Source organism: Gymnoscopelus braueri (genome assembly GCF_963280865.1).
Source record: "Gymnoscopelus braueri genome assembly, chromosome: 10".
NCBI lineage: Eukaryota > Metazoa > Chordata > Actinopteri > Myctophiformes > Myctophidae > Gymnoscopelus > Gymnoscopelus braueri.
Genome location: NC_137611.1, coordinates 33,943,524 through 33,970,720, shown reverse-complemented (window position 1 = coordinate 33,970,720; position 27,197 = coordinate 33,943,524). Strand labels below are relative to the sequence as shown.

General features: G+C 42.1%; 1 protein-coding gene across 3 annotated transcripts; it reads left to right on the top strand.

Moving 5' to 3' along the window:
* Positions 1-880: 880 nt before the first annotated feature.
* Positions 881-25,937, top strand: xrn1 (5'-3' exoribonuclease 1). Of its 3 annotated transcripts, none has more exons than XM_080439228.1 (41): positions 881-1,085; positions 3,251-3,483; positions 4,536-4,633; positions 4,865-4,974; positions 5,676-5,786; positions 6,155-6,243; positions 6,392-6,479; positions 6,888-7,056; positions 7,218-7,285; positions 7,504-7,641; positions 7,880-8,061; positions 8,280-8,369; positions 8,546-8,702; positions 9,161-9,280; positions 9,695-9,864; positions 9,983-10,100; positions 10,222-10,317; positions 10,757-10,860; positions 11,144-11,278; positions 12,323-12,485; positions 13,028-13,141; positions 13,344-13,442; positions 13,711-13,826; positions 14,438-14,584; positions 15,005-15,094; positions 15,256-15,391; positions 15,482-15,538; positions 15,768-15,900; positions 16,073-16,142; positions 17,164-17,350; positions 17,458-17,538; positions 17,860-17,946; positions 18,059-18,097; positions 18,736-18,816; positions 19,470-19,604; positions 21,296-21,428; positions 21,849-22,024; positions 22,788-22,901; positions 23,049-23,145; positions 23,252-23,427; positions 23,574-25,937. In XM_080439228.1, the coding sequence occupies exons 1-41, from the start codon at positions 1,011-1,013 to the stop codon at positions 23,928-23,930; spliced, it is 5,139 nt and encodes a 1,712-aa protein (XP_080295354.1). In that variant the 5' UTR covers positions 881-1,010; the 3' UTR covers positions 23,931-25,937. The 3 variants fall into 3 exon arrangements, with proteins under 3 accessions (XP_080295354.1, XP_080295355.1, XP_080295353.1); XM_080439229.1 differs by having other exon boundaries at positions 17,455-17,538; positions 18,059-18,091; XM_080439227.1 differs by having other exon boundaries at positions 17,455-17,538.
* Positions 25,938-27,197: the final 1,260 nt, after the last annotated feature.

Genomic DNA, 27,197 nt, shown 5'->3' with positions numbered 1-27,197 from the left:
GTGCTGATAACCATTTTGCTTGGCGGCTGATGATACATCTCTCCACCTTGGAAAAATACAGATCTCCTGCTCAAAATGTTATATTAAAGGATGACTTCACCCAATTTCAACCTACTGTATCTTCATATACTGTAAATGGTCCTCACAAATGCCTCGGTCTGTGTCTCATAAGAGGCTGTGGACACTTCAGAAACACGCCCACCAGTGACATCATCGTTAGGCAGGGTTTTTGTTTTTCAAACAAAATTAAAAAATGTTATTTCGATTTTTATTAACGTGAGAACAATGGCTTCCATTATTGCATGCTTACTATCCAGGAATAGAAAGCCTGCAGTTTCTATTAGCTTGGATTCTCCATCGATAATGTCACTGTTGGCGGGTTTCTGAACTGTCCACAGCCCTCCTCTGAGACACAGACCAAGTAGACAAAAATGTTATCTTATAATGAGCAATTAGTGAGGACCAATTATATGAAGATACATTAAAAATGTGTGAAGTCCTCCTGTAAAAGGTTAATCAAACAGGAGTGATGTCAAATGACTTTCACGTTGCTGCAATATCCTCTGTTCTTATAATATAGCCAATAGCCATGGCAATAGACCATAGTATTAATGTATCCATGTGTAACTCTGAGATTCTACAAATATAATCAAATAAACGTGTGCCCTGTCAGTGGATTTTACTGTGCAGTAGCTACCTGACAGGTGATAAACCTGGACCCAACCTGTTCCCTAGCAACACAATTCCACTCTGGCGATGTATTATTAGCCAATCACAGCGCGATCATCCCTCTGAGGTATGGGAATGTGTACGGTTCATCAACTTCCGGAAGCAATTGTATAATATCGCCGGCGGAATGTTTCAGTGACGGACAGGACAACACAACCAGAGACCTGAAACAAAACCCGAGTCCGAGGCTAACAAGCAACTTCTCATGTTACCGACATATTTACCCTTCACTGTTGTACTCATTTGATTCATTTTGAAGGGTTAAGCGTTTGTGGTTAAAGATGGGAGTGCCGAAATTTTACCGTTGGATTTCGGAACGATACCCTTGTCTCAGTGAAGTTGTCAAGGAACACCAGGTAAAGACACGGATGCTAACTGTTTTAGCCGTATTGCTATCCTCTTTAGCCTAGCCGCTAGCAGGGTTGCCATGTCCGCTTATTATAAGCGACTTTGGGCTTGTTTTTCTGCAAAGTTGCTCGTTAACTATTGGTAGTTGCTTTTTTTTTGTGCTTGTTTCTAAAGTATAGTTGCTTATTTGGACTTGTTTCCTTCAGACCCAACCTTCTGAAAATATTTTATACCAGGGACCCCTATACAAGATTTGTGTTAAATGTTTCGTTTTTTAATTCAACATTTTCTTGAATATTTGTTTTTAAAATAGCTATGTCAAAGGTTAAAGGTCTCATGTGGCCTAATAGTAAATTATTTTTGTCTTGTTTTCATAGACAATTCAATTCAATTTCAATTCAAAGGGCTTTATTGGCATGAGAAAACATACGTTTACATTGCCAAAGCAGAAAGCATAGACATCACATGGTTGCTTATTTCTCTCGCACAATCTGGCAACACTGTAGCCTAGCCGCTAGCTGTCCTGCTAACCAAGCTAAATATAGCGGGCCGGGGACTTGTTGTGTTCCACGTAACAGATACACTGTCTCTTCAAAACATAACACAACTGAGCTCTGTTTTCATGCAACACTGCTGCATATTCACAGCTACCTGTATTTTAATGGAATGTTGTGTTGCAGTGACTCATGAACACTGTTGGTAACGTTAGTTTTATGTCAACAATCAACGTATTGTGTTCTGTACCAAAACAAATCCCCGACGAGAACCTCAAAACCTGACAATAAAGTGATTCATGGTTCTGAGTTAACATTGTTTCTTGCCATTTGTTTTTGTTTGAGCTTTGTTGTTGGACAAAAACATTCTGAACAACAATCAACCCAGTTCGCCTCTAGTGCTCTCTGTCTGTTAGAATAGACTTCAACTGTTTAATGAGGATCGTGATACTTAAAGTATCACGATCAACGAGTTAAAGTAACTTTACCCGACATTGATTGATTGAGAAATCATACATCATATTAGAGACCCCATGATGGACTTCAGTGACCTGGAGTACAACAAGGTTGCGCGTTAGAATGACAGGAAGAGCAGTGGATGTTGCATCAGTAGGGTGTCACTACTTCCAGTTGATGTTACATCAGTAACCTTGGATTGATTGATTGAATACTTTTATTTGACAGAAATGCAAACAGCACGAGTACAGTCATACACTTTGTCTAAAAGGATTTACACAAAGTCTTAATGGACTTGTTTCCATTGAGGTCCTATGTACTCATTGCTCATTTGATTTTCCTATTTTTCTCATCTGTTTAAAAAAGTAGGTAGCTGATATATTCTTGCACCTTTACCTTAGCGCTAGGTATACTCTTGGTTGCCTGTTTTAGAAGAGAATGAACATAAAGACTTCTGGTGATTAGTTTTCTTGCCTACCTATGTTGAATGCACTTATTGTAAGTCGCTTTGGATAAAAGCGTCTGAAAATTACTCTAATGTACCTAAGGATCAAGACTATTATAGATGTATTTTATAGAGTCTGACTTTTACTTTTGTTTCTATGTCAAAATCGATAAAATGCATTTATGATAGTCTTGATCCAAGGCTTACATCAGTAGATGTCACTACTACAGTTGTTAGATCTGTAGATGTCACTTCATTCAGCTGATGTTACATCAGTCGATTGGTGACACTTCCACTTGGCCTCTGTTGATCTGTGATACACTGTGGCCCTAGTGTGTAAACTACCATATTTGATAGTATTTCTAATCTACACAGCACCCCACAGAAATATTGTTCTCTTCGAGCCAATGAGAATATTTTGGGTTTTTTAAAGTTAATTGTGACATTACTTTATTAAGATTTGTCATCCAAAAGGTACATTAATTAAATATATTAATGTAGTGGAATGCATTTAGATCACTCCAGCTGTTAATATCTCATTGTCCTGAGACTCCTGACTCCTTATGTAGTTGGAAAAAGAGCCTGAAGGATTTCTACATTTCCCTGCATGATAAAAATACACTGACCACAAAGGAAAATTTAAACCGTTAATATGCATTTGATTTATTAATGTTTTGACCCTAATCCATCCCATTACTTATTGTTTGCATTTTCTTTTTGTATTTTTCAAAACACAGAAAACCTCTTTTATACCCTCTCCTGTGTCTCTGCCTTTCAGATTCCTGAGTTTGACAACCTTTATCTGGACATGAATGGAATCATCCACCAGTGTTCCCACCCTAATGATGAGGATGTGCACTTCCGCATCTCTGAGGAGAAAATCTTTGCAGACATATTCCACTACCTGGAAGTGCTCTTCAGGATCATTAAGCCCCGCAAGGTCTTCTTCATGGCTGTGGATGGGGTGGCACCAAGGGCAAAGATGAACCAGCAAAGAGGAAGGAGATTCAGGTATTGAGCAATGATGCACATTTTAAATAATTGATGATCATCGATGTAAAGAAATGAATGGCCATTAAGGTAAATTCTTCCTATTTCCAGGTTTCCTTTTCACCTACAATGAAAGTGTATTAGACCACAATATCTACCTCAAAGTGAAAGCATAAACCAATATTTAATTAGATGACTCATTTAAAGTAAATGCTAGCGTAACCAACCTGGCTTAGAGGATAACATTTCTCTTCATTTCTTTATTTTCAGTTCTCTTCATTTTAAAACACAGACTAAGCTTGAAAGACTTCGCTTAGTGCAGCTTTAAATGACCTGTCATTATTAAAAACAGAATCTTTGAGTGTAATGATCAACGAAAGACATTTTTGTCAGTGTGTCAATGTGACTGGTTTTTATACATATATTAACAAGAACTTGTGACTAAATCACTACATTGGGTACATTAGAGCATAGGTTTTTTTTTGCTCTATTGTCTAAAAAGTTACAGTTTTGGACATTAAAGGTTTCCACTCAACGCCGACGATATGATGATGTAAATACTGTGATATACTGGAAGGATCACAGCTCTGTGATCCTTTTGAGGACTATATGGTTGAACTTGACACTTACCGATACTCTGCACCTTAATAATCTTCATGTACATGCACTGATACTCTTCTTACACTTATGTCTAGGAACAGATACCAGCTGCTACGCTCATGCACCTTATTTTGAAATCTCATGTACATAAATGTTTGGATGGATATGCTATGTGTAAAATATGTAGATACTTTTTTTCTCCCCTTCCCTCTCTTCTTTCTATTTTCTGGAAACAATCAAAACGATGGGGCTTGCACAAATAAATGTCACCCACTGTTTTACACCTGTAATAATGTAAAACTGGTGACAATAAAGATGACTCTGGGCACCATATGCTGCTCTACCTTAGCATATTAAGAAATGCAATCTTAATGAGTAGAAACACTGAGGGGTTGCTGGAAATGAGGGAGGAGAAATGTATATTCTTCATGACTGTAATTACACGATGTGAATGACTGCTCTCGTGTGTTTAGGTCAGCCAAAGAAGCCGAGGATAAAATCAAGGAAGCGCTGAAGAAGGGAGAGGTGCTTCCCACAGAGGCTCGCTTCGACTCCAATTGCATCACTCCTGGTATGGTCAAATCTGTTCTTTACGTCCCTTTTGCTGCCCTTGCTTCATTCCTTCCTTTCACCCAGGAACGAAAGACACTAACTCTAGGCTACACACATTTTGGCCATCTTTACCACGTAGTGTGTCACTACAATGTTTCACCCTAGTATTATAAAAATTACGTTATTCTTCAGAAGTGTGCTGAAGAGTGCCTAAACGTTATACAAAGTGTGACATGTCTCCATTCCAAAGGTACTGACTTCATGGCAAGACTCCAGGACCAGCTGAAATATTTTGTCCACAACAAGGTCTCCACTGACAGAACATGGCAGGGAGTCCGAGTCTTCCTGTCTGGTCATGAGGTGTGTATCGCTCTGTGTTGTACTGTATGTGTACGGCCATGTGGAATCCTATGGCCCTTGCGGAGTGAAATTCCCCTGATGCTTACAGTGAGGAACTTAATTGTGGCACCATTATGTAGGGTGATGCTGGATCTAGGGGTGCAAAAGTTAAAGAATCTGTTTTGAATAAATAGATTTTGGGTTAAAAATATGAAAATGTCTTTTATATATATATCTTTTCCCATTTTTGCCAGACCCAAGGGGTCGGGCTTACATGAGGCTTTGTACCTGTTTCGTCCATACATGGGCATGGTCACTTTGTCCTCCGGCCCCAGCCATAGACACACGTCGTGCAAAGCACGACGTGTGTCCCAGCCATAAAAGTCTGTCCCCCTTTCGTCCATACATGGGCATAGACACAGGCTGACACGTCATGTGAAGTCTGGGTCTGGCAGAACCAGGTCTCCTGGTCTTGTTACAAAACGTTTTCAAAAATACAGAAAATAGCAGATCTACAAGCTCACAAGGAATCACGTATAAAGTGATGCCTTATAAAATAGGGCTCTAGTGGTTAATCAGATTTATTTAACTTATCGATTTAGGCAATAAAATTGATCATCGATAGTTGCAGCCTTTATCGTTACAGTGTTGGAACTTCATCATGGTGCCATTATGGAGGATGATGTTGCATCATTTTAATGCGTTTTTGTTTTCCCCTGTAGACACCCGGTGAGGGGGAACACAAGATCATGGAGTTTATTCGCTCAGAGAACGGCAAACCAAATCACGACCCCAACACACGCCACTGCCTCTATGGACTGGATGCTGACCTGGTAGGAAATACTGTGTGGTGATGGCACCCTGTTATTTATGTGCAGTATGTGTGTCTGATGCATGGCTGGTTGTGTGTCAATGTCCACCTGTTTAATAAGCATCTGTTTAAAACGGTGGTTTTCAAACATTTTCATGTCAAGGACCCCCAAATAGATATGGATGTGGCCGTGGACCCCTATTTGAAAAGATACCATTGACAGATCTAAGAGTAGATTTGTCAAAAGGTTTTAAAATATACAATTATAGCTTAAGTGTTTAAACTGTTCCTCATTTTGCTGGTGAGCCCCTGGAACTCCACAAGGACCCCTGGGGGTCCCACTTTGAGAACCAGTGGACCAAGAACTGTGCTTGTGTTTCTCTTTTGTAGATCATGTTAGGTTTGACCAGCCATGAGCCTCACTTCTCCCTGCTTAGAGAAGAGGTCCGCTTTGGAGGTGGAAAGAAATCTCAGAAGAGGTCAGTGTTGTTGTCATAGCTTTTATACCTTTATTTTCTTAGTTTTCATGAGGATGTTCAATATCATTGTCTCTGCTCATACTCTCATCTACATTGCTCCGGTTTCTTCTCTTCTGCTCCATGCTCTTCCTCTCTAATTCGCTTGCAGGATAACGGCTCCAGAGGAGACTACCTTCCACTTGCTCCACCTGTCTCTGATGAGGGAGTACATCGACTACGAATTCTCAGGCCTCAGGGTGAGAGTCATCCACATGCTACTCAACAGCTGGGACTGATATGCACAGAAACGCATGTGAACCGATTTCATGGTTTGAATTTCTGGCCGTGTATGCTTGATGAAGGTCTATGACCGAAACACTTGTCATGTTGTATTTCCTCAAAATTTGGAAATGCCGTTTGACTTCGTTACAATATCTAAATACACAAAATACATAAGATATTTATTTGCAACAATTTATGATCTCTTCTGGCCAAACACAAAGCACAGGATTTCTGTTTTATGGTCAGCAAAACCTGGTAAATTTACAGAATTTCACAACTTTGATTTACAGTTCTGGAATGGCTTTGGAAATTATTTGCTTTGGCAATTATTGTTATTGCATTCCCGCAAATAGTGTTAATAATGTTCTGATTGTGTTTTCCAGAATGAGATTAACTTTGAGTATGACCTGGAGAGGATTATAGATGACTGGATTCTGATGGGATTTTTGGTTGGAAACGACTTCATCCCCCACCTTCCTAATCTCCACATCAGCCATGACGCACTGCCTATGCTGTATAAGACCTACATCAGCATACTGCCTTCAGTGGGGGGTGAGTTATACACACAGTACAGGAAAAAAAATTTGGACAAAATCCATACCCATCTATATTCCATATCTCTGTATATTTACATTCTCTGCTCCATACTTAACTGTGTGATCAAGTTACCGGTAGGCTTCACCTAGAAATGTTTTTCCCCTGTTGTGATGCAGGCTACCTGAATGAAAATGGCCACCTGAACATGCGTAACTTTGAGAAGTACCTGGAGAAGTTGGCTGAGGTGAGGCTGTAGTGGTCTTGGAACATGAAAGGAAATTGAGGTTAATTGGGGAAAACGGCTAAATCTAATAAAAGGGGAGTGTAACACTGGACCTGTAAGTTAAAGTAGGACTGAGGATTTTATCTGATCACAAGACTTTTTTTTCCCGTACATGGACCATTTCCCTTGGAGCTGGGAGGAAATAAAAGTTATTTTCATTGCTCTTTTCTTTTTTCCAGTTTGATCGAGAACATTTCAACGAGGTGTTTGTCGACCTGAAGTGGTTTGAGAGCAAAGTTGGCAACAAGTACCTTAACGAGGCTGCTGGGCTGGCTGCCGAGGAGGAAGCCAGTGGCAAGAGCAGCAAGAAGAGAGAGGTAGGTTACACATGCACAGCCTTACACATGCATAGCCCATCACGACAACACACACACACACTGTCCTTTCCTGCAGACATTCAGATAAACACTCACAGAAAACCTCGGCGGGAAAGCTGCACTAGTGTTCATTTATTTATTATTGGTTTAATGCGTTATTGTATTTCTGCACTCACTTCAGATAATAGCTTTCATGATGTGTGTTTGTGTGTGTGCTCGCGCGCTTGCCCACATGCAGGACACAGCCCTCTGTCTTGCAGCACTGGCGTCATCAGACGGGGAGACGGCTGGAGGAGGCAAGAGGGGAAGAGGGGGTGTGACGGAGGAGGACGAGGAAGAGGACGATTTATTTGAGACTGAGTTCCGTCAGTATAAACGCACGTACTACATGACCAAGATGGGCGTGGATGTGGTTTCTGAGTGAGTGGACACACACACACACACACACACACACTAAAGGAAAGTGATCAATTATGTTAACTGAGGAATTGTACTTGCTGGCATATGGGTAGGTTGTCACGCCAACATTAATGTCAAACTGTTATTGTTTACAATGACACTCAAAACTGATTTCATAGTATCAAACTTGACTAGTGGCGTCACTGTATCTAAATATGTTTTCACTGTCATATGTGCAGTGAGTTCCTAGCCAACCAGGCCAAGTGTTACGTGGAAGGAATCCAGTGGATTCTCCACTACTATTACCATGGAGTTCAATCCTGGAGCTGGTAAGAACAACTTTTCATTTTCACACTTTGCTCTTGGTGAATATGTTTTCAAGCCAAATGTGCATATTCTTGCCTCAAGGCCAAGAGGGCATTTTAGAACTGCAGGGGTCAGTAATGACAGCACATGTATATTCAAACAATAGTTATATTTAAAAACTCCCCCTCTGTGTCTCCAGGTACTACCCCTTCCACTATGCTCCGTTCCTGTCTGACATCAGGAACATCTCTGGGTTAAAGCTGCCCTTTGACCTGGCTAAACCCTTCATGCCCTTTGAACAGCTGCTGGGTGTCCTGCCTGCAGCTAGCAAGGATCTGCTACCAGAGAGTTACAGGGTGAGACTTATATCCAAGCACATTCCTATACAAAATAATACGAGACTGCACACACACACACACACACAGACGTATTATAATTACAAGAATAATAATAAATTTGTCCCCTCTCCTTTGGGGTATTGTAGTCACTGTATATTAGCACATACCCTCCTCTGATCCTAACTATTGGGAGCAGGGTGCAGCTGAGCGCTGCTAGTACAGTGCTCTGGAGCAGTTAGGGCTTAAGTCTATTGCTCGTGGACACTTAGACACATAGACCAGGGCCAGGGTGTGAACCAGGGACCTTCGTTCCCCAGACGGCGTCTCTACCCACTCAGTTAGGGCCAGCCAGTATCTGTGTCATTGATGGTATCTTTCACGCTTTCCACTGTATCTTTATGTTTGATTTAATGTTTCCGTTTTTGCAGGACAGCAACACCGTATAGTAATAAAAATGACATTGTTGTTCTTTTCAGCACCTGATGACCAGTGAAAGCTCGCCCATTATTGAGTACTACCCTCTGGACTTTAAAACAGACCTCAATGGCAAACAACAGGAATGGGAGGCTGTGGTTCTCATTCCCTTTATAGATGAGGTATGCACAAACAGTTCTTTTTTTACAAAGTAAGAAATTACAGAGCTTTAGACAAGTCTGCCTGATTTATACTTGGATGCTCATCATGTCACACACCAGCTACAGACAGTTCATATCCAGGTCATTTAACACACCTATGTGTATGCAACAAAACATCTGTGAAATAAATAACCGTTGGAAGATCCATCTTAATAGCCTACAAAATAAAAGGAACACAAAAAGGCAATTCTCTTAAAGACTTTCTAATTGTGAGTTCTGTTTTATTTATTTATTATGATGTCATAGACTGGCCACATGACGTCGGTGATAAACATGTAGCCATGCCGTTATTACGTCTAGTATAAGAAATGTATCTATTGACGTCCCCACAAAGTTGGTAAGACAAACATGTATGCTGTGCGTGTGTATGTTCAGAGATGCTTGCTGGCAGCTATGGATCCCTACAATGATAAGATGACGAGAGCAGAAAAGGCCAGGAACCATCATACAGAGTGTGCCGTCTACACATACGACTCCGATATGGACTTCACATACACCTCTACCCTGCCCGAGCTTTTCCCCAACATCACGCACTGTCACGTCAGGTAAACACACAGTGTTTCCCACATCACACACTGGAATAAAAAGTGGTCAAATCGATCTTATTCATTTCTGCTCTGTCTAATTGTGCTGTCTTGTGGATTATTTGTTTCTGTGCTACAGGCAGACTCCTGTCCCCATGGATGCCTGGTTTGTGTCATTAGAACACGTCGGTCGTCGTATCGACCGCTCTGCTCTATACTTCTGTGGCTTCCCCACCCTGCAACACATCAAACACAAGGTAAATGTCTCTGTGTGTGTGTTCTGTCTGCATGCCTGTGTGTGTGCTAGAGGGCATGGTAAGGCTGCAGGTTGGCAATTGTGATATATTTTTTTATTCTCTTCTTCTTGTGTCTCTGTAGTTCTATAAAAAGAAGAATGGAGTGATGGTGTTCCAGCACAGCAGCAGAGGGGAGAACATGATGCTAGAGATCATCTCCAGCTTAGAGGCGGAGCCAGTGAGTGTGTGTGTGTGTGTTCACGTGATCACTAGAGCTGCTGTTATGTTATTGCTCCCATTGATCCTTTAATAAAAGATGATCTATGATTTCATTTTAATTGGCCTGAAAAATATCTTGAACTTTTTTGAAAAGTTTGGGACATCATGGAGGGCCATTCATTTCTAAAGAGAGATTACTTGGTAACATTCTTATTGAACAAATAGGAGTTGTGATTGGAGTTGGACTGATTTTAGTAAGAGTGTGGACAAGATATGCACCTGCTCCATGCTAACAAGATCCTCTGTTAAGTGCAGAAAGAGAACAGGCGTTGATGCATTTCTGTCTGATGTATTTCTCTATCCATCTTTTTATTTCTCTAATATCTCTATTTCATTCTAATTCACCTCTTAACTTTCTGATCCTCCTCGCTCTCACTGTCTTTGTTCCCTCTCTCTAGGTGTGTGATGATGTAGCAGCACTTGTATTGGGGAAGTCTATTTTTGTCAACTGGCCCCATCTAGAGGAAGCTCGTATCATTGCAGTGTCAGATGGCGAGACCAAGTAAGGACCACATCCTGATATGGCAACACAAGCCTCAAATCTTAGAATATAGGACGGCTTGGTCAGAGTCCAAACAAGACTGAGAAAAAAGACTAAACAGTTGCTGACTTCTACTTAATTGACTATATTCACACAGCGGCCATTTTGCTCTCATGTCATATTTGCGGGTTGGGAAAAATGCCTCCCCGACAGGTTGTCATTTTTTTTTACCTTATGAGCAAAATGGCCACCGTCTGAATATGGTGAATGGCTTCAAATCTGAACTTTTTTGTTCTCTTTTCAGGATTTCCCTGAATGAGGCCTCTGGTGTACAGAAGCTGTATCACAGGTCCTCCTCTCCTCCCCCTACCAAGGTCTTCTACCTGTCTGACAAGGAGCAGAAGGACTGGCTGAAAGATGTCCAGGGAATCACAGAATAGTAAGGATGGGCAGAGGGGGGATCTTCTACTCCTTTACTCACTTGGAATTGCCAAACGTACAGTTGAGAACAGATTGCTGTTGCATCCATTGCGTTGCTATAAATATATTATCATTGGTATTATCACAGACATTTATATTTGTTATAGAGATTTACCAGTGCAGAGGATGAGCTCTAACTATACCTTTTGGGTTTTGAGGATGAGCACTTATGTTCAAGTTGACACCCCTGTCTTAACACATTCCATGCCAGAGGTTAATATCATAATGTACTCACCAGTGCCAGCGTTTTATTGTTGTTTTTTTCATGTCACCACAGACCTCGCTAAATAAGTTAAAAGTGCGCGTTCATTTGGTTCTAAACACATCTGGATCTGTGTGAAACGGCCAGCGAAAACCCTTTCCAAATCCGAGCCGCCATCTTGAAGATACAGCGGTGAACGCTAAACAGTGATCAGCGAGGAGAAAAACAACAACCGAGATAATCGAGTTTTAGACAGGATCCCAGACAGGAAGCGCATACGATCGAAAAAATCGGAACCCGAATAATTCCGTTTCCGGTGGTGCTACCGTAAACGGAAGTGGATAAAAAATTTCAGAAAGTGCACTTTTTGTTCATTTCGAGAAAAAACGGTACGTGTAGATCTACGCGATTGGCACGTGGTGGCTTTAAATAGGTTCGCGTAGATCTACGCGATTGGCAGTCAATTTGTTAAAAGGAATGCTGTCAAATATGTGGCTGAGAAAGCAACATTTTTCTGTCCTCATCTAAACATTGCACTTGGCTGTCTCAACTTTCAATAACCAGAACTCACTGCAAAGGCTTGATTCTCCAAGCTGTTGTCATTGCTCCTAGTGTCAGAGTACATTCACAACACCATGTATTGATCATTGCTACTACAGATAAAGCTGTATCACAAGCTGTAAAACAATGGATTATTGTTTGAAAGAAAATGGGAGTTTGATGATGGCAGAGTTATTGGGATTATCACTGCATGATGTGCTCTTGTTATGTTCTATCATAGTAATTCATGTCTCTTGTCAGCTACGGGAAAAGGAAGGGAATCATCATAAACGAGACATCCGTGGTTCTGTACGGTCAGCTGTTGACTGGAAGGAAGTATGTGCCCAAAGCCAACGGAGTGGTGGAGCTGGAGAAACAGTGGGCCAAACAGGTCCTGTGTTTCGGCTACCAGGTAGTGGTTAAGGTAAGTGTGTGTGGTTGCTTGTCATGTATATGCACACATGGGAAAAGTGGGATAGTACAGTCCTTCCAGATACTTTACTGCAATCAAAGTAAATAGACACACACCCCTTCTCTTGATTATTATTTTTTTGACTGGCTAAAGACTACTCCAACAGATAGAAATGGTGCACACAGAACAGAGTGACATTGAAATGAACCAATGGATGGTTAGGGTTGTGTACCGGTGACTCTGATGTAAAAATCCAAAAGGATGCAGTAAACTCTACTGACACAATGTGTCCAGGGGTTTCACCCTATTTATTCCCAGATAATGCTACATTGTAACCAGGAAATGTGTGTGCTTGTCTAAAGACAAATGTGTAGACATATTTATATATAGACCTTGTCTTCAAATAGACAAGTCTTCTTTTGTGTGGTCCATTTTCTCACTAGCATCCTCCGTCTCCATTATTTATATTTTGGTTTCTCTCCCTCTTTTAATGTGTATATTCTCTCTCTCTCTCTCTCTATTTGCTCTCTTTACTCTCTCCATGCATTTTTCAGGACCTTAAGGCCTTTGACTCATCGTTGACCCGCTTCAGGACCCTGGAAGAGCTGTTCCCCCCTGCAACCACTGTCTTCATGGTGGGCAACCCCTACTACGGTGCCATAGGAGAGGTATGTCTTCATTTCCACTTCCAGACTCCTCAGTGCTAGGGGTCATATTATTCACATGTAATAATTACAATTATTTTGCCTTAATTTGTTTTATGTATAGTGACGTACAGAACTTTTATGGTCATCATTATTTGTGCAAGTTGTACTACAACCGCACCTAAAGGGCTCATCACTCCCAAATGTCTGTATTTCTTGGAAACAGGTCCAAGAGTCCAGTGATGTCATCAAAGAAGGCAGAGTACGGGTGGTCTTCAGCGCACCACACGAACCACAGCTTGAAAGCTTGATGCAGAACCAGCATGTAAGAGACACGCTTCACTTACGTGTGTGTGTGTGTGTGTGTGTGTGTGTATAAAACCTTCTACTGACATCCACTCTTACTGTAACTTTAATCTCAATCATAACACTATTAGTTTGTATTAAACTGTAATATATACAGTATGTCTGTATCTGTCCATGCATCTTCTCTGTACAAGATGAGCTTTAAGTACATGATTGTTATTGTTTGTCCTACAGAAATACATTTGGAAGTACAGTCCTAACTATGTTTGTTGTTGTATGTCCTACAGAAATACAGTGTGAAGTACAGCCCTGGCTATGTCCTGGCGTCTCGTCTCGGTATCACCAGCTACCTTGTCTCTCGCTTTTCGGGGAGCATCTTCATTGGCCGAGGCTCCAAGAAGAAGTGAGTGTTTGACCAATCAGTTTGCAGAAATAGATTTCCAGTTAACGAGTCGCTTTCCCTCCCACATGTTTACACACCAATAAAAAGAACATAACATCTGCCTTTTCCTTTCTGCACTTCCGCACAACATTATGTTAATTGAATATCCTCCTATAATTTGACAAACCTCTGTAGTCGTGTAGTAGTCGCGTCTGTAGTCGTCTGTGAAGATGCCCGGTTCTCCTCACTGGCTGAAGCAATTGCTCTGATTTTGCACACAGCCATTGCCCATTACCATCTGAACTTAACTGCGAAGCCCGTTTCTCAATTTCATCAAATCTCAGCTTCTTATTAGCCATTATGTGTCAAACAATGGGAGATAACGTTGCCAGGTTTCGCGCGAGAAACAGGCAGCAAGGTCTGTACTTTCGCCTGCGCCCTTCACCGGGGCTTGGGTGCTCATATCCCCCTACGGGTATGGTCTAGTGATGAAGAATTGACTATTTAATTTGACTTGGTGCGTGTCACTCATATCTGTAACGCTTCTACAAACGGTGCCCCTCCTCTATTTAATTCTTTGTCATCTCTCTCTTTTTGCTGCTTTGTTTTGTCTTCATCCTCCCTGTTTGCAGTCCCTGCGGGGAGCAGAAGGCCAACGTTGGTTTGAATATGAAGTTTAATAAGAAGAACGAGGAGGTTCCCGGCTACACCAAGAGAACGGAGAAGGAGTGGCTCTACTCTCCTGGTGTGGAAGATCTACTGGCTGAATACCTGGACAGGTAGAAAATGTTTGTGCGTGTGGTGTTGTAAGACTTGAACCCCAGCGTCCCTACTCGGGGTGAAACTTCTGAGGATCCCTACACTGGGTGGAATGTCTGTTTTACTAAATATAGATTGTTTAACCCATTAAAACCGGGAAAGCATGTCATTTTAGATTTTAGACGTTGGCTATTCAAAAATAGCAGATGTACAAGCTCACAGCGTGTCACTTCGTGCCGCGCTGCAAGCTTGTGCATCTACTATTTTTGAACATTTTTGAGAAATCTTGAAAGTGAGAACTACTGGTTTAGAAGGCATTTGTAGAATCAGCCTCAAGTCTTAATGGGTTAAGTTGCTAATTGGGCAGTGAGAATTTGTATATCGGGAAGTTCAAAGCAGGGATCTCCCCCTCCATCATGTGTTGTGTTCCTGTCCTGCAGGTTTTCTGAGGTGTTTGATGCCGTGTCCAGAAACGGCCAGGATGACGTGTTCTATGAAGATGACATCTGGCCTGGCGAAGATCAAAACGGGTATCATAAACACACGCCACAACCCCCATTTTATTCTGTATTATATAGACTTCACTATGTCAAGTTTTACATACTTGTCTCAATTTTGCTCAGTTGAGATCAATTTAATTGTTGACCATGACCCCCGATTATGACGAGTACACTGCTCCTGTCCCACGCAGGGCAGAAAAGGTCGCTGAGGTCTCTTCCTGGTTGAAAGGTCTCCCAGCCAGCTCCATCAGCCGGTCGTCGTGTGACCTCCAGGTGCTGGACTTTGCCATTGTGGAGAAGATCGAGGAAGAGGTGGAGAGAGTCAAGGTAAGACAGACAGCGTCTACTGTCACTGGAATTGTTCTGTTCATGTATTAACTGTTCTGTTAATTTCACTCATCTCTCTCTCTCTCTCAGGTGAAGAAGAGCACAAAGAAAGTGCGCGTGACAGTCAAGCCTCATCTCCTGTTCAGGGTGAGTCTTAATATGTTTGAACTATATTGTCCCCCATCGCACTATTTCTACAGTGGGACATTTAGGAGGGATGGGTTCAGATCCAATCTTGTGATTTGCTGCTGTCCTTATGGCTACACTCTCCAACTTGGTTGATGAGTTCATTGTGCGATCACTGAAGATGGAGAACTGACCTATTCTAAAAGGTGTGCAGTATCTGTTTTCAAGCTGTGTGTGTCTTTGTGTGTAGCCCTTAGAGCAGCAGCATGGCGTGGTTGCTGACGCAGAGGCAGAGTACCACCTGTTTGACCGGGTGGTGAACATCAGGGAGAGTTTCACTGTCCCACTGGGTCTCAGAGGAACCGTCATCGGCATTAAAGGAGGTGAGCGTTCATTTGAAATCTTGACTTTATAAAGAGATGCAAAAGCACATAAGTAGTGAAGAGGAAAATCTGCCAAAAGATGCATGCTCATATAACTCACAACATTCATAGATATGAATGCATTCACACAAACTGTCTCCTGTTAACATTGTGTGTGTGTGTGTGCCTTCAGCGGATCGTGAGGCAGAGATTCTCTATGAGGTGGTGTTTGATGAAGAGTTTGTAGGAGGTCTCACCATCAGGTACTGCTATGTATACGCTTTTTCTTTTACTGTGCTTTTTCTTCAGTTCCACATTTTACGTCTTAATTTAGCACAACGCAAGCATTAAATGGTAATGACATCAAGGGTCAGAATCACAGGATCACCTTAATAAGAAAATGTACTATACATATTTGACATCATGCATGGACCAGCACAGCAACTTTTGTGGGGACATGCAGTACATTCTTTGTTGTGTTGGTGAATTACTGCACAGCTAAGCAAATAACTCTGATTTGGCTTTAAAGCTACTGTATACAGCAGACATAGTATGAAATGGAAGTGAAATTATATTATAAACATCATGCATTTATTGTTAGCAGCATGCACGCACAGATAGACAAAACATTCATAATCCATAATGCATGTAGTCCCATTTTGACCAATCAAGTCACGTAACATAAAATGATGGTACAATGATCTTGATGAGGGGTGCTTTTTAAAAACATCAAAACGAAACCTAAGTCTTCAAACTACTCGTGTAGTGTAATCCAAGTGTCAGATGTCCACATCATATGCTTCAGTACATCCCTAACACATTTATTTTCACAAAAATGTTGCTACAGTATGTAAACCATTTCCAGCCAATCGTATATTGCACAACAATGTTGCACACCTCTGCTTGCTCTTGTGCTGAATTGAAGACCCGTCTCTGGCTCGTACATTGGCTATATCTGTTCCCCCAGGACTTCATTGACCAGGAGTACTGCTCAGTCAAATACAGCAATCCAACTGCTTTCAAAATGTTTAATTGTCTATGCGCCATTAAAAACAGGAATAATATTATGATATTGTAAATGTGACATGGCCCTGTTTCTTGATAATGTAATATTATTGAAATTTGAATAGATATTCATTAACGTTGTTCCTTATGACCGTTCCACTTCCCTGTTAATACTGGCCCCTTACATTACTGCACAGTTTTCTTTTTGTCATATGATTCAACAATACAAAGCAAGCAAGATCATATACCAGTATTGAAGATCTATTTGTGTTTTCCAAGGTGTACGCAAAGCCGTGGTTACCGCCTGCCTACCTGCGCTCTCATAAACCTGTCCCATGGTGCCCGGGTGGAACAGGGCTCCCACAAACTCACTGCCATCGTCAAACCGCAGCCCGCCTCCACCACCTCACACCGACAGCTGGCCGGCCTCAACCACTCCCCACGTTCTCCCTTTATACCCACACATGTAAGAGGAGAGAGGAGTACAGTTAATACATGCGTGCCCGAGGGCAGACGCACGCACAAACACATGTGTACACACACACTCAGCTTCTGTTTCTTTGTCTTTAGCAGAACAGCAAACAGGGTGTGATGAAGTCAGACTCCCAGGCCAACAGAAGTTCTCCTCATAAGGCTCTCAACCATAAACAACAGGTAAAGCTAGGGACACTTCAGCCTTGGCCTGGCCCCACCAAGCACTCGTTATGCTTCCCATTAAACACTTGAACCCTAACGTTCCTATTCTGGTGCGAACATTCGGTATAAATGGCCTATCTGCAAGGTAGATCGGCTTCAAGGTAGAAACAGAATAAAAACACCAACCTCTTCAGCCCCAAAACCTTAATACTCTGTCAGTCAATTGAGTGAATTGTGGATGTGAGTTAATTAATGCTTTCACCTCAGCGTTCCTCTTATGTGAATGATGTTTTGGTTTCTCCCTCCTGCCTCCCTCTCTCGTTCTCACACTCTCTCCAGCCCACGGAAGAGGAGTATAGTAATGTGTGGCAGTCCATGCAGAACTCTGGCCCTCCACACAAACCTCCTACGCACTGGCACAACAATGTAAGTGTGAACTTGCACACAAAGAAACCAGACTAGTCTAATATCATGTTTGGATTGGCTCGGTTTCTGACTCGGGTCCTTTTTGTTTGTGTTTTTTGTTCTTTCCCAACAGGGCAAGAACCAACATGCAACCCCCAACAAATCTGTGAGTGTGAGTACACACACCATACTTAATTATATGTATTACTATTATCTTCCGTTGCTATGGTTTTCCTCCTCAAGAGTAATTCCAAGGTTTCCAATTAAACGGTTCACAGGTATACAGATAAAGTAACCTAAATGTGAGGCTCCACTGTAGCAGTTCTTACTTTGGAAAAGTAATGTCAACTGTGAAACAAAATAATTAGCATTTACCCCTCAACATGAAGGTAGAGTGAGTTAAGCAGCATGTGGACGGAATGTGAGAGCTAGTCATGACCTCCTATATTTCTTATTGGACTACTCAAATGTGTCTCTAACTAATTGATATTTTTTGGGGTGACAGTAATCAATAGCGTGGCTGGGTGAACTTCACTCATTAATGTACTGGATGTCAAGACTGACCATTTGCTTAATTTATATTCTGTTGTACGATGGTGACGCGCATCAGACACAAGAGATCGACAAACTCGCAACAAATCGATTCGCGACGCGTTGTGAGATTATATATCTGCTATTTTTGTGTGCAACACCGGCGTATAAATCAGTAGGCGTATAAATCAGTAGGCTTATGTGTGAGTAGTTGTATATTTTTTGTGCAGAATGTGTATGTATGTATGTGATTAGAAGCAAATCTGTGCTGTCTTACAGGCTCCAGCCAGCGGCATCAGGCTGTTGAAAAGAAGCGATGATGTAAACTCCATTTTCCCTTCCCAAAACACACCCAATAAGGTGCATGCACACACACACACACACACACACACACCACACTGCAAACTCCTTTACTTCTCCATTTACCCCTAACCTGTTTTTTATTCTCTCGTGGTCTACTGTGAAACCTAATGCAGGTGTTGTTTTTGCTTCTCAACTAAGTTTGTGTACAATAAATATAGATGTTATAGATATTCAACTAAAGACAGTGACAAATGCTAGGTGATGAGTTGTTTATCACACATCCATTTATTAATGAAGACAATAAGAAAATGGCATTTGATCAACACTTGAATTAAGTTAATGAATTGATTTAACTTCATTGTCACTTTACAGGTGTAAAGAAGTGACATTCATTTTGGTGCAAGCTCCATTGTTCATAGTTTTCAGGACGGGGGGGGGGGTACAGAGGGGGGAAGAGCAAAGAGACAAAACGCAGGAAAGAAACAGTTCAAAAGAGAAAGAAACGGGTTAACGGGAAATATCATTACTGTCAACAGGGCACTGCTCCATCAAACAAAATTATAGTCTTGCTGGGATTTCCAAGCAGCGTGGGGAGGAAGTTGGTGCTGCTGGTGGCCTGCCTCGCCCTTACGCAGCCATTCTGTGAACCGTGAAACATCGTTGTTTTCCACTCTGCTTGTCCTCACCTTTCTTTCTTTTCTGTCCCCCAGCCTTCCTCTGAGTTTGATGTGCTCATTGCCAGTCTCAATATCTCCAAGGACAGCCAGCAGAGCCCGGTGCCTCCCCCTCCTCCACAAGAGTCAACCAGTCAAGATGGCCCCTTGTCTCCACAGTCCTTTGCAATGGTGAGTATGAGGGTTCATCTCAGGTCCTTAAATGAAATCCTCATTTCCTACTCTTGCATCCTTTCGTTGCATGTTAGTCCCTTCCACTGAGCAAGCATGTAAGACATTTTGTTTAGAGAAGTGGGACCAAAGAGATTTCGAACAAGAGACAAAAGTCCTTAAATCTTTGGCATCACCACTAGATGGCACAGTGGCAGCGCTACCGCCATATTGGAGTGTCTAAAATATAACAGCACTGTGTATGAACCTAACCTACACAATATATGAACCTAACCTACACAGAGGATTGCATAACATTGCATTTAGGCTTTCTTTCATTTTGTCTATCTTGCCTCTGTTGATTTACCATTCTGTTTTTTTCCTTCAACTGACTGTCAATTTTCGTCCTTTTCTGATGACAACTACACAGGTGATAGGCCCCCTCCCTTGTAGTGGCGTTGTATTGTCAGCTAGAGGGGCAGGATGTTCAGCTTGGAAAGACTTCCTGGTAGCAAGCACTTGGGTTTCCTACTATGGCTCCTACGTCCTCAGTGACGCTGAGTCCTAATCCTATTTCCTATGTCCCTCGAGCAGGCATAAGAGACTTGACACCATAGACATATAAAGGTAGACGCCTCCTTCGGCTCTGAAGCGTTCGTATCTCGGGCGCGCTTCCTGCTTCCGCAGGGCTGTCGTGTGCGTCACAGAAGCGGAAGTTCGGTAGGCCAATCAGAGGCAGGTGGGGGCGGGTCTTTTTGTAACCCAGCTCTTAACCCTTTGAGAGGCAGCAGCTGTGCGCAGCATCTAGTTAGTTGGAACTTGGCAAACTCCACACTCTATTTGTGAAATTCAAATAAGAGACATGGTCCTTTTTCATATCAAGGTCCATTATTTATTCAGCATTTGAGTCACAGAACACCGTTTGATAAGCTTTAGCCTCTCACACCCAAAACTTAGAATATGTTATCGTTCGAGAAGATGTTGTCAAAATAACAAGTGTTTACGTTCTCTAATTGTGTACTTGTTTAGTAAGTAATGCAGATGTTTAACAATTTGACTCTTGACAGTGTGAAATGTTATACTCAAGATTTAAAGATCTATAAGGGTCCATTTGGTTATCAACTCTCCATCATTTAGCTGGGTACCACCTGGAACCCCCTCAAGGACCACTGGTGGTTCCCGGACCACTGGTTGAGAACCATTGCACTGACAAGTCCCGGAAAAGACGCACTGTGATTGGCCAGTAGTCAACGCGCTGTGAGCGCTGTGATTGGCCAGTAGTCACTTTGAGTGACAGGTTCCCTGCGGAAGAGCCGTGTATTGCGATACCAGTCGCCCCAATGAACTGCAGAGGCCAATGAGGTATCTAGGTTTCTAATATCTATGCTTGACACGAGGAGAAAAATGGCAACTGACCGACTTCAACTTCCTGTAGGAGCTAGGATGTAGGAGATAGGACAGATCAGAATGAGAGATGCCCCCCGGGAGTCACAGATTGACCATTTCAGCAGCCATGTTCCAACTAGGGTGCATGAGTCAGCAGGGTTTAGGAGCAAGGAGCAGGAATTTCAGTAACTGTTTTGTTTGAAAGTTTGTAATTATGCATGTTGAATACCCTTAAATTCCCACATCTAAATGCATGTTTGTAATTAGAAGGTTGAATGTGTGAAGGACATAGTAGTCTTAACTGTGAATTGTTCTTGTTGCCATAGAAAGGGACCATGGTGTTGAAGGAGATGTTAAAGATCGACAGCTCTGGAACAGGAAGTCCCCCCTTCCAGGACCCAGCCGTTCTCAGTGTCTCTGGAGGCCATCAGAACAGGAGAAGATCTGCCAAGAAATTAGGTAAGTAATGCACCGTGTTGTGCACCGATGTTGTGCAGATCTGCAAGTTATTTTTGGTGCACAACACCAGTACTGGTTCTTTTTCAATTTACTGAAAAGTTACAGTTTTGGACATACAAGGTTTCCACCCGACAGGGATGATACAGTTTGTATTAGTTATTGGTTTCTATTTTCCAGGAGGAAAACCAAAATATTAGTAGAAATAGCATTACTACTAATGATTACTCCAGTGTTGTTGGTTGTCTTCCACCTTGTCCATTGCATTCACCTGTATTCCCAAGTCTAGGTTGGTCCCTGATTTAAACCAGCAATATTCCCCCAGACCCCCACTGCCGTTGCGTAGAACTGTTTTCCCTTTAAGACATACTGGTGCTATTTCTCGGTGTATTCAAACACTTGGATGTTTTTTTCTCTGTGCAGCGGCGAAGATGAGCTCACCGCAGGGCGAGCAGGTGGTGTTGTCCCCTCCTCCAACGGTCGCCCCTGTGAACCCCCCCAACCCCATGATGCCCAGTGTGTCATCGGAGCTGGCACGGATCTGTGTAGGGCTGGGCATGGCACCGCCCGATTACACCTACTTACACAACAGCAGACAGGTAACATGCACACCATTCCACCAATATACAGCATGGTATCTTTTTGGGCGGTGAAACCGCCCCTATAAGTGAGGTTTGGATATTTGTACAATTATCCTGCGCTGTGATTGGCCAAAAAGTACCCCGCCTAACCCTGCACCGTGATTGGCCAATCACAGTCTATTCAGGACTGTGATTGGCCAGTGTCACATGACACATGTGCATAGCACTATATAAGAAACCATAACTTTAAAAAAACCATAAATTTGTTTTTTTTTAAGTTATGGTTTCGTCTATCATAAAGAGTGTTTCAATAAATGTATTTATATTTTGTACATGATTGGTTGACTCCATTCAGTATTGTGATTAGCTAGCAAGACACCGCCCACTTCACACGGTGTGATTTTTTTTTCATTTGTATGAAACCAAAATGTAACTTTGTTCTTAATATAAGCGCCATTCTGACACTTGGGGACACATTGGTGGACTCAACAGAGATGAGGTGGGCTGCTTTTATTTTTAATGAAACGCAGTGGCACCTTTGTTCAACTTTGTGCACAAGGTTTCATTATTGCCCTAACACATTTACAAGGCATTCACAGCATTCATTCATTCATTATTGCAGCATGTTTGCTGCCAGCTGCTTCTGACAGCCTTCAGAGTGTTTTCCAGGCATATCCAGCATTCCATGGGGTGCTGGATTTCGCTCAGGGAAGGTCTTTGTTCTATCTCTCTCAACTAAGTTATGAACCCAAGTTTAAAACTTGTCCTGTGTTGCTTACAGGGACTAGTTATATGCCAGGTTAAGCTGTCCAGCGGTTTGATGGTCCATGGTCCACAGTGCCCATCAGAAAATGATGCCAAGGAGAAGGCTGCTCTCTTTGCCCTCCAAAGACTGGTACAGTTGTGTGTGTGTGTGTGTGTGTGTGTGTGTTACATAGCATATATTCCATACATATTTTGTGGTGGAGACTCCCTTCCACTACTATATTTTATCCAGCTGTTTGATGGTTCTAACCACATAACTTGCTGTGTGTCTATGTAGAACTCAGTGGGGTCAGGCTTCTCCCTCCCTCCTCCTCTCTTTCCTGGAATGGGACAGATAAGGCCCCCCCACATTGGACCTGTCTTCAACCAATCAGGTCAGTTTGTCATGTATAAAACTCTCTCACACAATCCTAGGTATGCCTATCCTTACTTCTTTTGATGTGTTGTCTTGTCAACCACTGTTGTGCCCTCTCTCTCCAGGAATGTTGCTGCCTCCTCAGAATTATGCCCCTGCCCCTCTGTGGGGCATGGGACTGCCCCCTCCTCACCAGGGCCAGCCATACTACGGGGGAATGGGCACCTTCCCTGGCGCTGCCCGCCCCCAAGCGCCAGCAACATTGCCCATTGGCTCACACAACCAGTTTGTTCCTTTACAGGTAATGACAGACAGATGAACGTTTAGTTAATGTTTTCCACTAGAATGCATTGACAATAATTGTACAGTAAATAAACAATACAAAAAATAAATGGGTACATAGCACCATAGTAACCCTGTATGTGCCTTGGCTTCTGTCCCTGTCAGGTGACCAAGAAAAGGGTGTCGGCAGCCAAGAAGACCCAGGAAACCAGAGAGTTCTACAGCGCTGCCCATACTGTGGCCAGGAACCAGTCGCATCATACCCAGAACCAGCACCCCAACCAATTACACGCTCAGAGTCAACAGTTTGGCCAACCACAGAGCAGCAAATTTGATCAGCCCCCCGCCAACTCCCCTCCGTCCAGACCCAGTCCTTCTGAGCCAGTCACCACAACGACAGCGACTCCTCAAACCCCTCCACGACAGAACACCCCAGGAACAGGCCACACCCCTAGCTCCGCCTCCAAAAGGAAGCACAGAAAGTTGGCAGTCAACTTTGAGGCAGCTAAAGTCACTGAGTGATGAGCTAGCTTGTGTGGGAATATTTATATGCTTGTTTGGTAGTTTGGAAGTTTTTAATGTGTGTGACTCAGAGTCTTGCATTGCAACTTTATCACTGTCAAACGGTATGCATCTTTGCTGTCTTTTTTTTTTTTTTCAAGAATGTCCCAGTATACATGGACGTTCATTATACAGCGTCAGAAGCATCAAAGTGCTTTGGCCAGCCATAAACTTACCGATCTCCTCTTCTGGTAAGTTGCCTTCATGAGCCCATCTGCCTTCACCACACCCCCCTTATGCCCAATTTATACTTGGTTGCACACCGAAAATAGCCGATCTACTAGCTCATGGCGAAGCTTTATGAGCTTGTAGATCCGCTATTTTCGGTGTGCGACACCAGCACGCAACTAACTATAATTCAGGATTTAGAGGAACATGTGACCTGATTCCTTTTTTAAGGACATAAATAGGTACAATACCGACCTCGTCCTCAGCTTTTCTTTGCATCCTTTCTGAAAGATCATTGACACATTGAAGTGTGTGGATGGATTCCCCTAATTAGCACTCATGAAGAACAGGATCTAAAATTTTTGCTTTAACGTTTACACTATTAATCACGCTTACTACTTTGTTTCTAAACAACATTTATCCAGCTCCAATCTCCATAATGTCCAGTGATTGAGAACAATGTCTAAAGGCCTCGTCCAACGCAAGTAAACAAACAAAGTGTTTTAGTGGGGGGTTTTTTGGACCGGATTATCAAACAGTACACACGAGGGGAAGTTATAAAGTAATGGGTCAGCTGAGTAGATTTCCCATGGGGCAGTTATTTTCAAAGGTATCTTAAAGTGCAAATGCACCAATTTTAAAGAACGCAAGGAAATACAATAATTATTTTTTATTGGCCAAATAATTGAAGAGAGGTTAACGCCCATATTTATACAGGAACATGCATCTAAATGATTTATAATTGTTTATGATCCAGATGCAATCTTTTCATTGTCAGTCCTTCATGGAAAATCGGATCACAACCGAGACATATTTTCTGTTCCTGTGTCAGTGCAACATGTCCTTAGGGTGATAATACATGGGCAGATGATTGATGTGGGCAATTTAGTAAGATGACCTGATCGATCAATTATTATTTTTTTGGACAACCTCTCAAATATGGTTCTCAGGGATGTCTAGCAGTAGCTGTGGTAGAAATTGACCCATCATAGTATCATAACACTGATCCTGCATACTTGTACTGTGGTGGCTATACTGGCTCCTCGTACAATAAACTCCTGATTGTTAATTTAACTGAGTACACAATTGTGTATGCTCTTAGAGTTACAAATGGCTAAATTAACACTAAGGATTTTATTGTCGATTTAAAAAAAGAGAAACCTATTTAACAAATGATTTTGGACAGATTTAAGTTTGAATTTAGGCATCATTAACAGTTTCAACAACCTTTGGTTGCCTTCATTTTGGAAGCCACACTGCGTTTTTATAGGTTTTTTAAGTTTTATGATCGGCATGGCAAGAAAATAATTATTTTACACAAATCCAAATTTTGGAAGCAAACCACACAAATTAATACACCAGGCATCCTCCCTTTTATTTGTGTGTGTGTGTGTGTAGAATACACATTTTATGGCGATCTATTTTAAAGAGACTTGAGTCTTTAAAGGTCTTATCTTTTCATAACAATTTGGATAATTCTTGTTGGTGGTGATAATACAGTAATGTAAGCAGTTGTAGAGACCCAACTGCATCCACTGTACCCTCAGATTGAGGGGGTTTTAATTTGTCTGGGAAGCAGGGATGATATCTCGCCCCACCACCGACCCTGGGACTTGAGTCTATAAGGGGCTCTGGTGCAATAAGGGGAAGATTTTGTTGTGATTTAAAGCACACCTGTTGTACGTGTTGTATTTTGAAACTTAAGTCATTAAATAACCAAAACATCATGCCTGATTACCTGTTTTGATGCAGCAACGGGCTGTACATTTAATAAAATGATTTTTTGTTATGACATGTTGACATTATGGATGTTTTGTTTTTGTCAACTCGCCAGTTGTGGTTTTTCCACTAGAGAGATGATATATGTTTCTGTTTGCCAACTTTACTTTTTATTCTGACATTCTTGTATTTGCCATTTTAATGTGAAGCTCTTTGGGCTGCATTTTATGTATGAAAGGTGCTATGCAAATAGTTGTTAAAATGTATCCTGACTTGCAGAAATTAAAATGTTTCAGAACAGTCTTACTGTAAATGTGAATCTTATGCATCCTAACTTTCAGAAATACAGGTGGACTAGTCTCTCAAATTACTTAGTCTCTCCAGACAGCTATTCCACAATCTCTGAGTGCTACATGTAGAATGTATGGCGGAAGCATTTGAAAACTGAGCCAAGAGTCTGGCTCAGACTTGGCTCTGGTCTGGACCAGATCTAGCTCAGACTATAGATGGACAGACTGGCTAGGTTCATGTCATCATTGTCACAGTCTATTTCGTCAAAGGCAGGCTAGAGTGATTATTGTCCCTTGCTGTTTTTGATTGGAAATCAATTAATGTATTCCCGAATCCCAAGGCCAAATTAGTGTAGGACGCTCAACAGTTAAATGGCCACCAGGTGGCAGCACAGCATAATTACTGATCTGAAGCAGCGAGGTCTTCACTCTTCAGCTTTTTTCAGGCCAAGGAGGGACCCCTTTTAGCTGAGAGACAGATGATGCAGGGAGGGACCCCCCCAAATATTGTATAAATTGGGTTGCTGATAAAAACGGTTTCATAGATGGCTTCATAGACTTGTAGCGTTGTGTTGGATTCATGTTGTTGCATATTTTCAGACACTTGTACTTAAACCTTCAGTATTGTACTTGGTCTGCTCTTTTTGTCCCCCCTACTCCAAACCTCTTTGCTGAAAATAGCCACATGCGAGCTTGTAGATCTGCTATTTTCTGATATGATGTTAGCCAAAAAAACACAGATTTGGCGGCCCTTGTATTAACTCTGAGGACCCCCTAGGGATCCCGGACCCTCTGTTTCTGTCTCTCATTACACCTGGGTAAAACTGAATCCATCCTCTTTGGGTCCAGTCCTAACCTTAGCAAGGCAGAGAGTTTCACGATCAAAGTGGGTGATAATGTCATCAAAAGAAAGGATGAAATTACCTACCTGGGCTCCATCTTGGAGGCAAACCTCTCCGGTAACAAAAACGCCGAAAAAGTGATCAAAAATGTCAACCGAACAACACGCTATTTGTGGAGGATTGATCGCCTAGTCAGTAAGAATACTCTG